This window comes from Halichoerus grypus, chromosome 3 (genome assembly GCF_964656455.1).
Source record: "Halichoerus grypus chromosome 3, mHalGry1.hap1.1, whole genome shotgun sequence".
Taxonomy (NCBI): Eukaryota; Metazoa; Chordata; class Mammalia; order Carnivora; family Phocidae; genus Halichoerus; species Halichoerus grypus.
This window is the reverse complement of record NC_135714.1, coordinates 160,647,696-160,659,782: the sequence shown is the minus strand read 5'-3', so window position 1 is coordinate 160,659,782 and position 12,087 is coordinate 160,647,696. Positions and strand designations below refer to the sequence as shown.

General features: G+C 38.7%; 1 protein-coding gene across 4 annotated transcripts in view; it reads left to right on the top strand.

Annotated features, from left to right (window-relative positions):
* PPP3CC (protein phosphatase 3 catalytic subunit gamma) overlaps window positions 1–11,032 on the top strand; it is a 108,680-nt gene extending 97,648 nt beyond the window's left edge. For 2 of the 4 annotated variants that reach the window (XM_036075144.2, XM_036075145.2), the window contains 2 exons: window positions 3,810–3,839; window positions 4,982–11,032. In XM_036075144.2, the coding sequence (XP_035931037.1) occupies window positions 3,810–3,839; window positions 4,982–5,208 (257 nt within the window). In that variant the 3' untranslated portion in view covers window positions 5,209–11,032. The remainder of the gene's footprint in view (window positions 1–3,809; window positions 3,840–4,981) is intronic. The other 2 variants (XM_036075146.2, XM_036075147.2) reach the window with 1 other exon arrangement.
* The last annotated feature ends 1,055 nt before the right edge of the window (window positions 11,033–12,087 follow it).

Genomic DNA, 12,087 nt, shown 5'->3' with positions numbered 1-12,087 from the left:
TTAAGTTTTTCTTTTTTCTTGTCATCCCGTTACTTATAGGAAACCTTTGCTTTTGGTGGTAAGTCCACTGATAGTCATTAATAGGAATAAGCCTTTTTTTTCCCCCCTTTCTTTATGTAGGATTGAATTCCTCCTTCTCTTTCAAATTAAATACTGGAATATTCTATTTAGAAGGAGGAATGAACATTTTCTCCTTGGAAGGACATAACTAATTTTCTTAATTTCTTTAGTTTCGTGGGAAGGATCAGTAAACTATTTCAGGTTGAATATTTTTCTCTCAAATAAATGTACAGTTTCTTGTAAGCAAAATACTTCCCTCCATTACTTTGTTTGGTGATTAGTCATGTGAGCTACTCTGAGAGCACTTCTGACGAGGCAGGTTGCAATTAGTAGGAAACACCATGGGTGAAGAAAAAGGGAAAGTCTTCTACATCCTTACTGGAAAAGTTTTGGAAACTTGCTGATCCACAAAGCTGTTGTTTCAATCTGGACCTTGAAAGAGCAGATCTGGGATGAATAACAAGGAGAATTGTACGGATGTGCTATTTGGAGATTTGTTTGTTTGTTTATAGTCTTTGGTCTGCCTTTTGTTCTCAGTCCCAAGTATATAGTTTCTCTTCATTCCTAATTGGCATATGAGTGTTTTAATCAAATAGGATTTTTTATCGATGCTTTTGAAATTGATAGACATCTTCAGGAATGCGTAAGAACAAAACTAAGTTGGAGCTAGCTTTTTAGAGCTTCTTATGTCTCTTATTGACAGAAACTAAGTTTATTTGTCGTTTTCCCATCAGAGTCTCAGTTCTACAGGTTCATTGGCAAACTGGAGCATTAGCTAAAAAAGACCTTTTATTGTTCCTTTAACTTTACTTGGAGAACTTTCAACCAACAATATCCCATATGGCCTTATAGCATATATTCATTTGTCTTACCTTGTTCCAAGAGGGATTTGAGTAAGTTATAGTATACATATAACACATTGAAGTAAAATAAATATGCTTGGAATTTGGAGCACAAAGGAAAACAAACAAACAAAAAGCCAATAGACAGCCACAAATTTTACTCCCAAGCTTCCTAGTACTGAAATAAAGAGGAGTGCCAAGAACCGAACGAGATTCACAAAGACCATAAAATAAAAAACAAATCAGTTATAAATTGGACTACATCAAAATTAACATTTGTGCTGCAAATGGAACCATCATCAAGAACGTGAAAAGACAACCCAACCCATAGGATGGGTGGAAATATTTACAAATCATACGTTGGATAAGGAACTGGTATCTAGAAAATAGAAAGAACTCTTATAATTGAATAATAAAAAGACAACCCAATTAAAAAGTGGGTAAAAAAGTTGAATAGACATTTTTCCAAAGACATACAAGTGGCCAATAAGCATGGGAAAATTTGCTCAACATAATTAGACATTAAGGAAATACAGACCCAAACCACAATGAGATACCACTTCACACCCACTAGGATGGCTGTGATCACACAGATAGTAGCAAGTATTGGTGAGAATGTGGAGAAATTGGGACCCTCATACCCTGCTGGTGGAAATGTGAAATGGTGCAGTACTTTGGAAACCAATCTGGCAGTTCCTTAGATGAGTAAATGTGCAGTTGACCTTATGACCAGCTGTTCCACTTGTAGCTATACACCCCAGAAAAATGAGAACGTAGCCACACAAAGACTTGTACACAGATATCCACAGCAGCATTTTTCATTAGAGCCAAGAAGTGGAAATGGCTCAGACGTCCATCACCTGATGAGGTGGCTCTTCACACGGTAGCATACTATTCAGTCATAAAAAGGAATGAAGTACTGGTACATGCTTCAACGTGACTAAACCTTAAAAACATGCTAAGTGAGGGGCGCCTGGGTGGCTCAGTGGTTAGGCGTCTGCCTTTGGCTCAGGTCATGATCCCAGGGTCCTGGGATCGAGCCCTGCATCAGGCTCCCTGCTCAGCGGGAAGCCTGCTTCTCCCTCTCCCACTCCCCCTGCTTGTGTTCCCTCTCTCGCTGTGTCTCTCTCTGTCAAATAAATAAATAAGATCTTAAAAACAAAAAACATGCTAAGTGAAAGAAGTCAGTCACTAAAATCAGAAACTCTGCGATCCCATTTATATGAAATGTCTAGACCAGGCATTGGTTGGCTTTAGGATTAAGAGAAAGGGATGAGGGAGGTAAATAGCTTTCTTTTGGGGGTGATGAAAATGTTCTAACCATAGATTGTGGTGATGGTTGTACAACTCTATATTAAATCATTGAATTGAACACTTTAAACAAGTGAATTTTATGGTATGTGAATTATATTTCAGTAAAGAAATATAATAAAAATATATACAAACATAAATTAAATATAAATAAATAAACCAGTTTCTCAGTTTTTTTGTGACTGTTTCTTATATATAATGCCCCTTAATGCAGGCTGGTATCTTAATACCCGGTGCAAAAAGCAATTCTAGAAGGACCCAAAACAGTGTAATACTTGCACAGATTTTACCACATAGCGTTTAAACTCTAATTAGACCAACAACCTGTATACAATTTCAGGCTATGCTTTGTTCTTCAGCTTTGTAACAGCAGCAGTGATGTACTGTTTGAAGGCACTGTCGTTTTCTTGTGAACGTTCATTTGTTCCATTTGAGGCGGTTAGAGAGGGTGTGACGGTGCCTTACCACAGGCCTACAGATGGTTGACAAATTTAAGCACTTGATAAGTTGATTCCAAGGCTCCATTTTTCACACTGTGATAGGACGTTAACTGTCAGTTCTTCCAGTTTCTCCTCTCTTATTGATACACAAAACCTCAAGAACAGTAAACTGTCCTGTTCATTATTTTTCCCTGACTTCTTGTAAAAAATCAGTACTGGAGGAACTGAGAGGGTTCTTCTAATAAGATCTTTCTTGCTACGCCTGTAACCTTTTCATGTATTAGGGTTTTTACTACTTTAAAAAGATGATGCAAGGAAGTTTACCTTCACTTACCTGGCACTAATTTTTAAATTACTTCCTTTTCCATCACTGAAGGAGAAGGCCCTCTTAGTAATTGGCTTGCTCTCTGCACAGTGAATGGAAGCCGTATGGGTTGGAAATGGCAGCTTCTACTAGATCTCTAATCCCAGATGGTACAGGAATTTGTATCTGGTATTGAGTAGTTTTATGTCTTTGCCAGTTTAGTACTCCACCGCTGGACAAGAAATAACCATTCACTTAAAACCCATGTTTCTCTCCTTCCAAATGCTAGTCTGTTATTCAAAGGTCATTCTTTTTTTTATTAAGTAATTAAAAAGGACAGTTGGACCCCACATAAATTGCTTAAGAGCAGTAAGAATTAGTTTTAAGTAACTATTTTGTGTAGGACCCAGCAACAGCTCATTTAATACCACCTGAGCTGTTAGAAACTAAAGAACAGTTGTGATGTTAAATTATTTGACTCAAGTTATTTTGATATGTGAATGTCAAAGAGTAAATTAGCAGCTGGCTATTTAAAAACTAGGAAAGCAATATAACTCTTGGTTTCTTATAGTCAGCCTGACTGACCCATTGTCTTAGCTACAGATGCTATTAGCTAAAAAGGTTCCCATGCCACCCGAAATGTTAAAAGTATTAGAAACTCTCCCCACCTCACATCTCCCCCCAGTTTAGTGTTTTGCAGTAATCCTGGCTTCTCTAACTAGTTGACTTTTATTATGGATGGGAATAGGCTGAGGTGGGAGCCTGGGTTGTCTGTGCTGGCAGCAATGCTGTTGGTTTACTCACTCTTGTTCTGTCTTCATTTTTGCATGCCACTGCTCCTGCCTCTTACAGCCACAGTAGAAGCGGTAGAGGCCCGGGAAGGTATGGCCATATTCCTATGATAGATGTGATCATGTGTCTGTCTACTAGTTTTAAAGTGTCAACATTTGAAATCTTCTATTATTGCATCACCAGAACTGTAGCAGTGAGAAAAGGAATAAATATTTCTAGGCATGCTCACAAAGTGTTTCCTTTGTGTCCTGTATTTGTGTTAATTTAAATGACCCTCTCCACAGCTAAAGTCCTCTCTGGGCTCTGTCAGTTTTAATGCAATGGTTGAAGCTTAAGCAACTGGTCATGAGGGATCAGATGGTTTAATTTTGGAGCCCTTCCATATAGAAGTGACTTATGTGTGATGACTAGAGACCCAAACAGGTCAGCCTCTTTATCTAATGATTCTAAAGGATATCAAGAGCAGAGGCAAAAGTAGACTAGGATTTAGTTTGATTCATTTCTGAGGTTGCCCTAAGGCAGTCAAGCTAAATTATCTCTGTTTCTATGAAAACAAATTTCAAGTAACAGATCATCTATGAATCTGACGATGAAAATCATTGGAATTGATAAACTTGTGTTGTTAATTTAATTGTTTTGTTAAGTAAGGTGGTTCAAAATGGGAATGCCTTTCCTTGGTGATACAAAAGTTCCATTAGAAGGAAGATATCCAGAAGCTAATTTTTAGATGCCTTTTAACTTACATTCAGCTCCTGGTTGTGCAAGAGAAAAAGCTGTCCTTCTAAACAAAAAAGATTAGCTCTTTTATTACTTTTTTTGTGGTCAATATGGTGTTTGTGCTAAAGTTAACTAGTCTGTTTAGCTTGCTCTATTATTCTAGTATTGCCTTTTGTCTTACATTAAGCATGTTTCAGGCCCATAAGAAACCCTTTCTCAAATGTATTGAAGTTCAGAACGAACTTGTTAGCCATTTGTCTGGTATACTTATGTCATGATTAATTGTATTGAGCTTCTGTGAAAATCACTTTCATAGTTTCAACTGCCCTATGGGCCTTAAGGAAGCAGTAGCTTCAGATGAGGCTGATTCAAGTCAAATATTGCCCGTTAACCTTCACCAGACATGTGCTCCAACCCTTCTATGGTTTTCTCTAGAAGGTTGCTGTATGCTAAAAAACTTTAAGCTTGTTGCTTTGCTGTCTAATCAAGCTCCTCCCTTTCCTGTTTTCCTGTAGCCATCAGAGGGTTTTCGCTTCAGCACAGGATCCGGAGTTTTGAAGAAGCCCGAGGTCTGGACCGAATTAACGAACGGATGCCACCCCGAAAAGACAGCCAGTACCCCGATGGGCCAGTGAAATTGGTGGCCCCTGCACAACCCAACGCTGTGCACAGGAGCGACAGGGGGAGAAGAGCCAATAATGACACAGAGCCCTGCTGTGGCACAGGTGGATCCAAAACTTAAGAACAAATTTTATTTATTATTGGAAAACAAAACAAAAACAACTTTAACAACTTAAACCTGGAGGTGCATTCATAATTCAGTCTGCATTTATGCTGTAAGAAAGGTGACCATTTTATAAATTGTTTTTAATTTATGTTAAATATATATAAAAAGTACATCTGTTTTGTTTTTCCCTTTTTTTTCCCTAATTTTTAGGAACTGATCTGATTGTCTGATACATATGTGAAGTCTTGTGCTACAAAGGGGAACCTTCCCCTAATAAAAGGGCCTTGGAAACCTCCACCCTGGGTTTCTGACTTGAACTAGCCAGCCGAGTTTTCTCCTGTTCTTTTGGAAGGTGATATCTTTCATTTCAGACTAATAATAGTTTTTCAAACATAAGAGGGTGGTTTTCTTTTCCCTTTCTACAGGGTGCCATTGAAGAAGATTGCTCAGATTTCAGTGGCTAAAACTTCTCTTCTTATGGAAAACTTGATTAGAGTAGAACTTCTAAGTGAATAACCCAAACCCAGTGATTTGAGGGCCAAGAGAATGTTTTCCATATAACCTACTTTCTTCTGAACTCTCAGTTCTTTTTAATATGTTCTAGTAAGACAAAATAAAAAGCAGTGAGGGATTTTCTTAGAATGACTCAAAATTTCTTCTTCCAACCATGGGCATGATTGGTTTAAACTTCCCTTAGAACTTCGGAGATTTCTTAACTCTTCCCGGATCCTTTTGCTTTCATTTTTGAAGTCCAGATGATTTACCCAACTGCAAAGGAAGCTGCATTTCTAAATATTTTATAAATGCCCTCTGTAGAACTTTTGATAGTAAGAGGTATTTATGTTCTGTGAGATTGCATCAGCTGTTGTGTCTGTTCTCCCCATTGTCCTTCTGTTTCTCTGTGTCAGTGTTTTAAAAAACAACTGGGGTGATGGCAACTGACTAGGGTAGAATGATCCCCTTATGAATTGGAAGTCTTGCTAAAGGGCATTGGATGATGAGGATGTCCTTTTTCTGTATCAATTACTGGGGTGTTTCTCCATCTTTAAACACTCATTAGGTTGAACTGTATGTCAATCTCCGTCAGCATATTTTGGAATACAAAAACAAGTGTTCAGATACAGTGTTTGAATAGTCTTCTCTTAGTTTTTCAAGTAACAACCAGTGAGGGAAAGAAATTTCAGTGATCCTTGGGCTCCCGTTTTTGGTTTAGTCTGGTGACAGGTGCCATGTCATAATACTCATTGGTCAACTTTGCAGCATGTCTGGGCAATACTACACCAAAGTGCTTAATTACAGAATTCTTAATATCATTTGGGATGGAGGAGTCCAGCATTGAAGCAAGTATCTCTGACAGTAGTGGTTTATGTTGTAAGCTTTAAGGACACCAGAAACCTTTTTCAAAAAAACGAAAAAAAACCCAAAAGACCCCACATAATTTCACTAGAAGAATGAGGATTTAGCCCATCTATTTCTGTTTTCCTATACCTTTTGCTAACAGTTCCCAGTTTATGACAGAGATCAAAGCATTTTGGGGCTTGGAATCTGATGGCATGGATTGCTCTATCAATAAAAAATGATAGGAAGGATATGGGGGAAGGAGATAAAAGACCTCTTACTGGGTTCTGAATAAAACATATGAAAGGAGGGAAACAAAGTCTTGAGTAGTTATCTTTACCGATCATCATTTTTTTACACTCAAAGAAAAGAAGGAATTCTTCATCTGGATAGCCTCACACTCCTCCCTCCCCCAGTCCCACTCTAGAAAGGACCACTGTTTTGGAAATCTCACCTAATATGAAGGTCAGTCCACATGACAGATTTGATGGATGGGAGTCTCCATCTCTTTCTCCCTTTCCCCTAGCTGAGGCTGTTGTACATACATAATCTGCAGGTAGAAACCACTCTTAAGGGCTTCAGTCATCAGGCACGTAGTGAAATAGTTATTGAAAATCCTTACAAGCAAAAAATACTGTTCTAGTAAAAAGGATTATTATTTAGGAATGTCTTCATTATCTTCTCAAAAACAAGTTGTATAGCAAAGCAAGTTTCCGGGGTGCCTGGGTGGCTCAGTCATTAAGCATCTGCCTTCGGCTCAGGTCATGATCTCAGGGTCCTGGGATCGAGCCCAGCGTCAGGCTCCTGGCTCAGCGGGGAGCCTGCTTCTCCCTCTCCCTCTGCATCTGCCCCTGCTCATGCGCTGTCTCTCTCTGTATCTCTGTGTCTCAAATGAATAAATAAAAAATCTTAAAAAAAAAAAAAGTAAAATTAAAAAAAAAAAAAGAAAAGCAAGTTTCCTCGACAGAGGCATGGCAAAAGACCTATAAATACAGAGAACAAACTGAGGGTTGCCAGAGTGGAGGGAGGAGGGGCAAAGTGGGTGAAGGCGAGAGGGAGATCCAGGCCTCCAGTTATGAATGAATAAGTCATGGGAATAAAAGGCATAGTGTAAGAAATACAGTCAGTGATACCATAATAGGGATGTAAGGGGACAAATTGGTAGCTACACTTGTGATAAACATAGCATGATATATAAACTTGTCAAATCACTAAGTTGTACATCTGAAGTGTAACATGTATGTCAACTATACTCCAAAAAAAAAAAAAAAAAAGGATGTATTTTACAGGTACCCTGTGAGCTGTGGAGGGATCAGCCAGAGAGGTAAGAAGTCATGATTCAAGAAAATCGGAGTGAGTTTACGATAAAGCAACAAGGAAGTTAGGTTTGAAAATTCAAATTCTGTTGAATTCTAAAGGTAGAGGTATTTCTTATGTTCTATAGAAAGTTGGGGTGTGTGCTTCAACAATTTAAAAAGTTGGGTATAAATGTGTCTCCATGTGGTACAGCTAGCTTCTGAAAGTGAGACCGTCAAGGTATACTTTCATCTGTATTTGTACCTATGACTCAAGACGGTTTAGAAGGCATGAGCCTTGGGGATATATATAGAGAGAGAGATATATATATGGATATACATATTGTGATAACAGTACTTGTTCTTCACTTTAGACTTCATTGGGGAGTTTTTAACATATTTTCAAATGTTTTAATCTAAACAGTAGCTCCCAGGATGGCTGGTTTCCTGTTCCGGGTTTGCCTAAGGCCATCATTTCAAACATTTTAACTGCTGTCAGAGCTCTGCAGTATCCCCATTTTCAAAGCCTCTTCTGTTTTATTAAATCTTCCCCCCGCGTGTCTTAAAGATACTAAAAACGCTTTTCTCTTGTTCTCCTTCACTTTAAGGTCCATAGGGACCTTATTTTCTTCAACTCCTCTCATCTGGGGGAAGAAAAACACTTCTTACATCAGTTCCCTAGACATGTTGGAGGACCCTTTTGTATACTTTACTGAAATACCATTTAAAAAATGACACTACCCAAGGACCAGTTTTTCTAATTTTGTTTTACATCTACATCATATGAAATTTCAAATTGATCAGATGACTGTTTTTTTAAATAAAAATTTGAAAACTCATCTAACACAAGCTTAAAACATACATCCTTTTTAAATCTCTGTGTTCTGAATATTTAGAGCAAAAACAACCCAAGAAGCCAAGGGTGTGTGTGTGTGTGTGTGTGTGTGTTTAATGGAATGCTAAAACAAAAGCAGCCTCAGTTTTCTTTAAAACCTCAAGGCAAACACTTGGTTATGGGACAGACATTGCTGATTCACTGGCCTTTTGTGACTGGATACTGACTGGCAAAGTGAAACTTATGTATCACACTCTAATGGGCTTGATCTGGCTCCTTGCCTAGGGATAGGAGAATCAGACTCTCCAGGAATATCAGTATTTCTCATATGCTTCTATCTATATTTACATTGCCTTTTCTGTTCCTACACAAACAGTTGTGGTTCAGTGAAGCAAGTTCCTGTCAATAGCAGAGATTTGATTTCTTATCCTAATAACTTAGGTATGACTTCCTGACACTGTTCAAAATAGGAAAAGAAAAATCCTTTTATTTGTTTTGCCAACAGAATATTATTATTTATGTCATTAAGGAGCAAGCGTGAAAATTCTAAAATTAGATAACTTTGGGGTCTTTCAGCCTTGTCTTTATCCCATAGATCCTCTTCTAAGTAATTATAAAACACAAAGTTTGAGGCAGCTGCTCTTCATAAGAAAAATATTGTAAACCATGCTTATGTGACATGCAGCTGGGCTTACATGGTCAAGAGTGTCCAGCCTCTCAGGAGTAAGGGTAAAATCACTTCCCTCCACCCTCCTTTGTTTTGTGTAAATATTGTAGCTGATCCCCAGAATTTTTGACTGTACTCTATCTATAAATATAAAACTCAAGCTCTTGAGAATTAACTGTTTAAGTTAAACAGTTTAGATTTAGGAAGAGCTTGCCCCAGATTGACTATAGTTTTTCTTTGTATTAATTATCAGATTTTTTCTCTAGTTTTTATATTGAAAATTATTTCTGAACCCATAAAGACTTGTTAAGACATCATTCTAGAATCCCCAATATTTATTATAGTTGTTATAGTAACAGTGGAACCCAAGTTTTTTTCAGAGCATTATTCAGCTTTTCATATCTAGGCAGAAACAATTTCAGAGGGAAGGTAAACCCAAAACCCCAGTTATGAGAATGAGGCTCCAATTTCCTAAATCATTTGTGGTTATAATGATGGATACCATCTTGCCTGGCACCTGGTCCACATCTTTCCCGAAGTCTACTATAAGAGGGAGTAAAGAGCAGCCTGTGGGGCCCCAACAAGAGCCAGAGGAGGGTCTGAATGACGTGAAGGGTAGTTCCAAAACACTGTATTGCCACAGTCCCTCTTCAGCACTGCTGTGATCAAACACTCATAGGAAAGCCAGAAGAAAGAGCAGATGTGTATAGAGGAAGAAAATTGTGTAGTCGGAAAAAAAGGGTTGTTACTGTTGAGTTGTCCAGAGAACTGTGTTAACAATAGAGCTTTGTGCCTTTGCCAGAGTGTGAAAGAGGGAACCTGTGTTACTCTGAGACTCATGGCCTGCCCGCCTATGTCTAACCAGCCAAAGTGAATGGGGCCAGGCTTAGCTGCCTTCATCTATGCAGTCACAAAGGTAAAGATGATACTGGCGAGGATATTCCCTCCCGGGAGGCCTTGGCCTCATGCCCCAGCAACCTTGGCAAGACTTGCTAAATAACACCTTTGTCTGAGACAGGGTTATGCATCTTCTCCTCTTCAACACCCTCATGACAAGTCAAGGTGGCTTAAGATCAAGAAGCAAGGACATGGATGTGGACCATCCCTCTGAGCAGCTCTAAAGTAGGGCCATGCACACTGCCTTCCTGTAAGTTCTTGCCCAGATCCCCTTCACTTCCTTGACATAGCTATCTCCAAATAACATTTTGTGGGGGTTTTTTTTGCATGTTAAACTGAAAGTGCATGTAATAAGAAGGAGGCCTACCATATATTTTGATTTGTAGCAATAAAGACAGGTTTTTTGGTTTGTCAGAGAACCTTTTTGAAGATGCCATCATCAACGCCTTACTTTCCCTTTCTCAATACACTGTGACCAATAGTATTTTTCCCAATGGAAATGTTAGCAGGCATTTTACAAGAAAGGATCCTGGTTTTTCTTCCTAAAAGGTGGTCAGACATAGATTAGCTCGTGATGTCATTTTTTAAAAGGCTTTTCTGAATGATGGATTATTTGCTTGTGCTGAGAGATTACTTACTTTTTCTTGCTTTTGGTTAGGTTAAAGAAAATGGTGGAAATGTTATTTATTGGCAGAAATTAACTAGTCTTTTTTGTGATCAAGAAATTAATTTGTTAAAACTTTCTTTTTGTAAATCGGAAGTCATCTTAAAAAAATACTGTTAAAATTAAATGATAACTTTACTGGCTTCCTGTGTCTTTATTTCCTTTATTTCCTGGTAGAGACACTTATATTTGGCTCTTACCCATTTAATAATTCCAGGGGAATTCAGGGGAAAGCTTGATATTTGATGTCTGGTCTGGTCTCTGATAAAGGAATCTCATCACAAAAAAAAGACCTCTTTCCCTTACCTCTTCAGTCTTTTCTTTAGTTTTAAATAGGTTTTGGGGGCTGCAGTGTTGCCTCTCGCACTCAGAATCTACTGCCTTGGCCCACCCTCCTTCCCTGCACTCTGCCCACCACTAACTCATGCTCAAGTCCCAGCTCCCCCTGTGGCTTCTCTGGCAGAGGCCACTACTTGTAGAAAAGGAAGAAAGACATCCCAGAAAACATATTGTCTTTACAAAAGATAAAAATAATTTTTATTGTAGTAATTTAATAACTCTGCATATGATCCTAATAATAGACAGGCATGAGTTCCATCTTGGGAAAAGTCAAAGGAGCCAGAGAGGCATTGAATGTGGAGCTGGACTAACAAGAAAAGGAAGTGTAAAACCAGCCTTTTGATTCCTCCCCCAAGTAGAAATATCATGAGGCGCTGTGGATTCACAAGGGAAAATAAGTGGAGGATGGAGGGGAGGGGAAGCACCCAGGGCCCTTGGAGAGGATAAATGTATCCATGAGGGCATTTTATCATTTCTGGCAGGAGAGGCAGAAAGTCTGAATCCAGGCCCTGCCAGGCCTGAGTAAGGCAATTGTACTGTAAGTGCAGCCCCCGTCAAGGGCCACAGTGCAGTTTACAGGCCGGAAAACAAGCCCAGATTCCTAATTTCAAATAAGCTGGGTATGCATTTTGGGATCTTTGTTATCCAAATAGCGTCCTGACTTAGCAATGTCCTTATACCTCAGCTAAACCTTCAGTAAAATGAGGCAATGTTTGCCCTTATTTCCAGAGTTGTGAAAAAAGTTATTTAAAATCCTGGAAATTAAGAACTAAAACGCAAACTCCTATTTACCTCCCACCAAATGTAGATTCAATCCCTACCTTCTTGCCTGCTATATGTAATTACGTGGTCTTCCTGG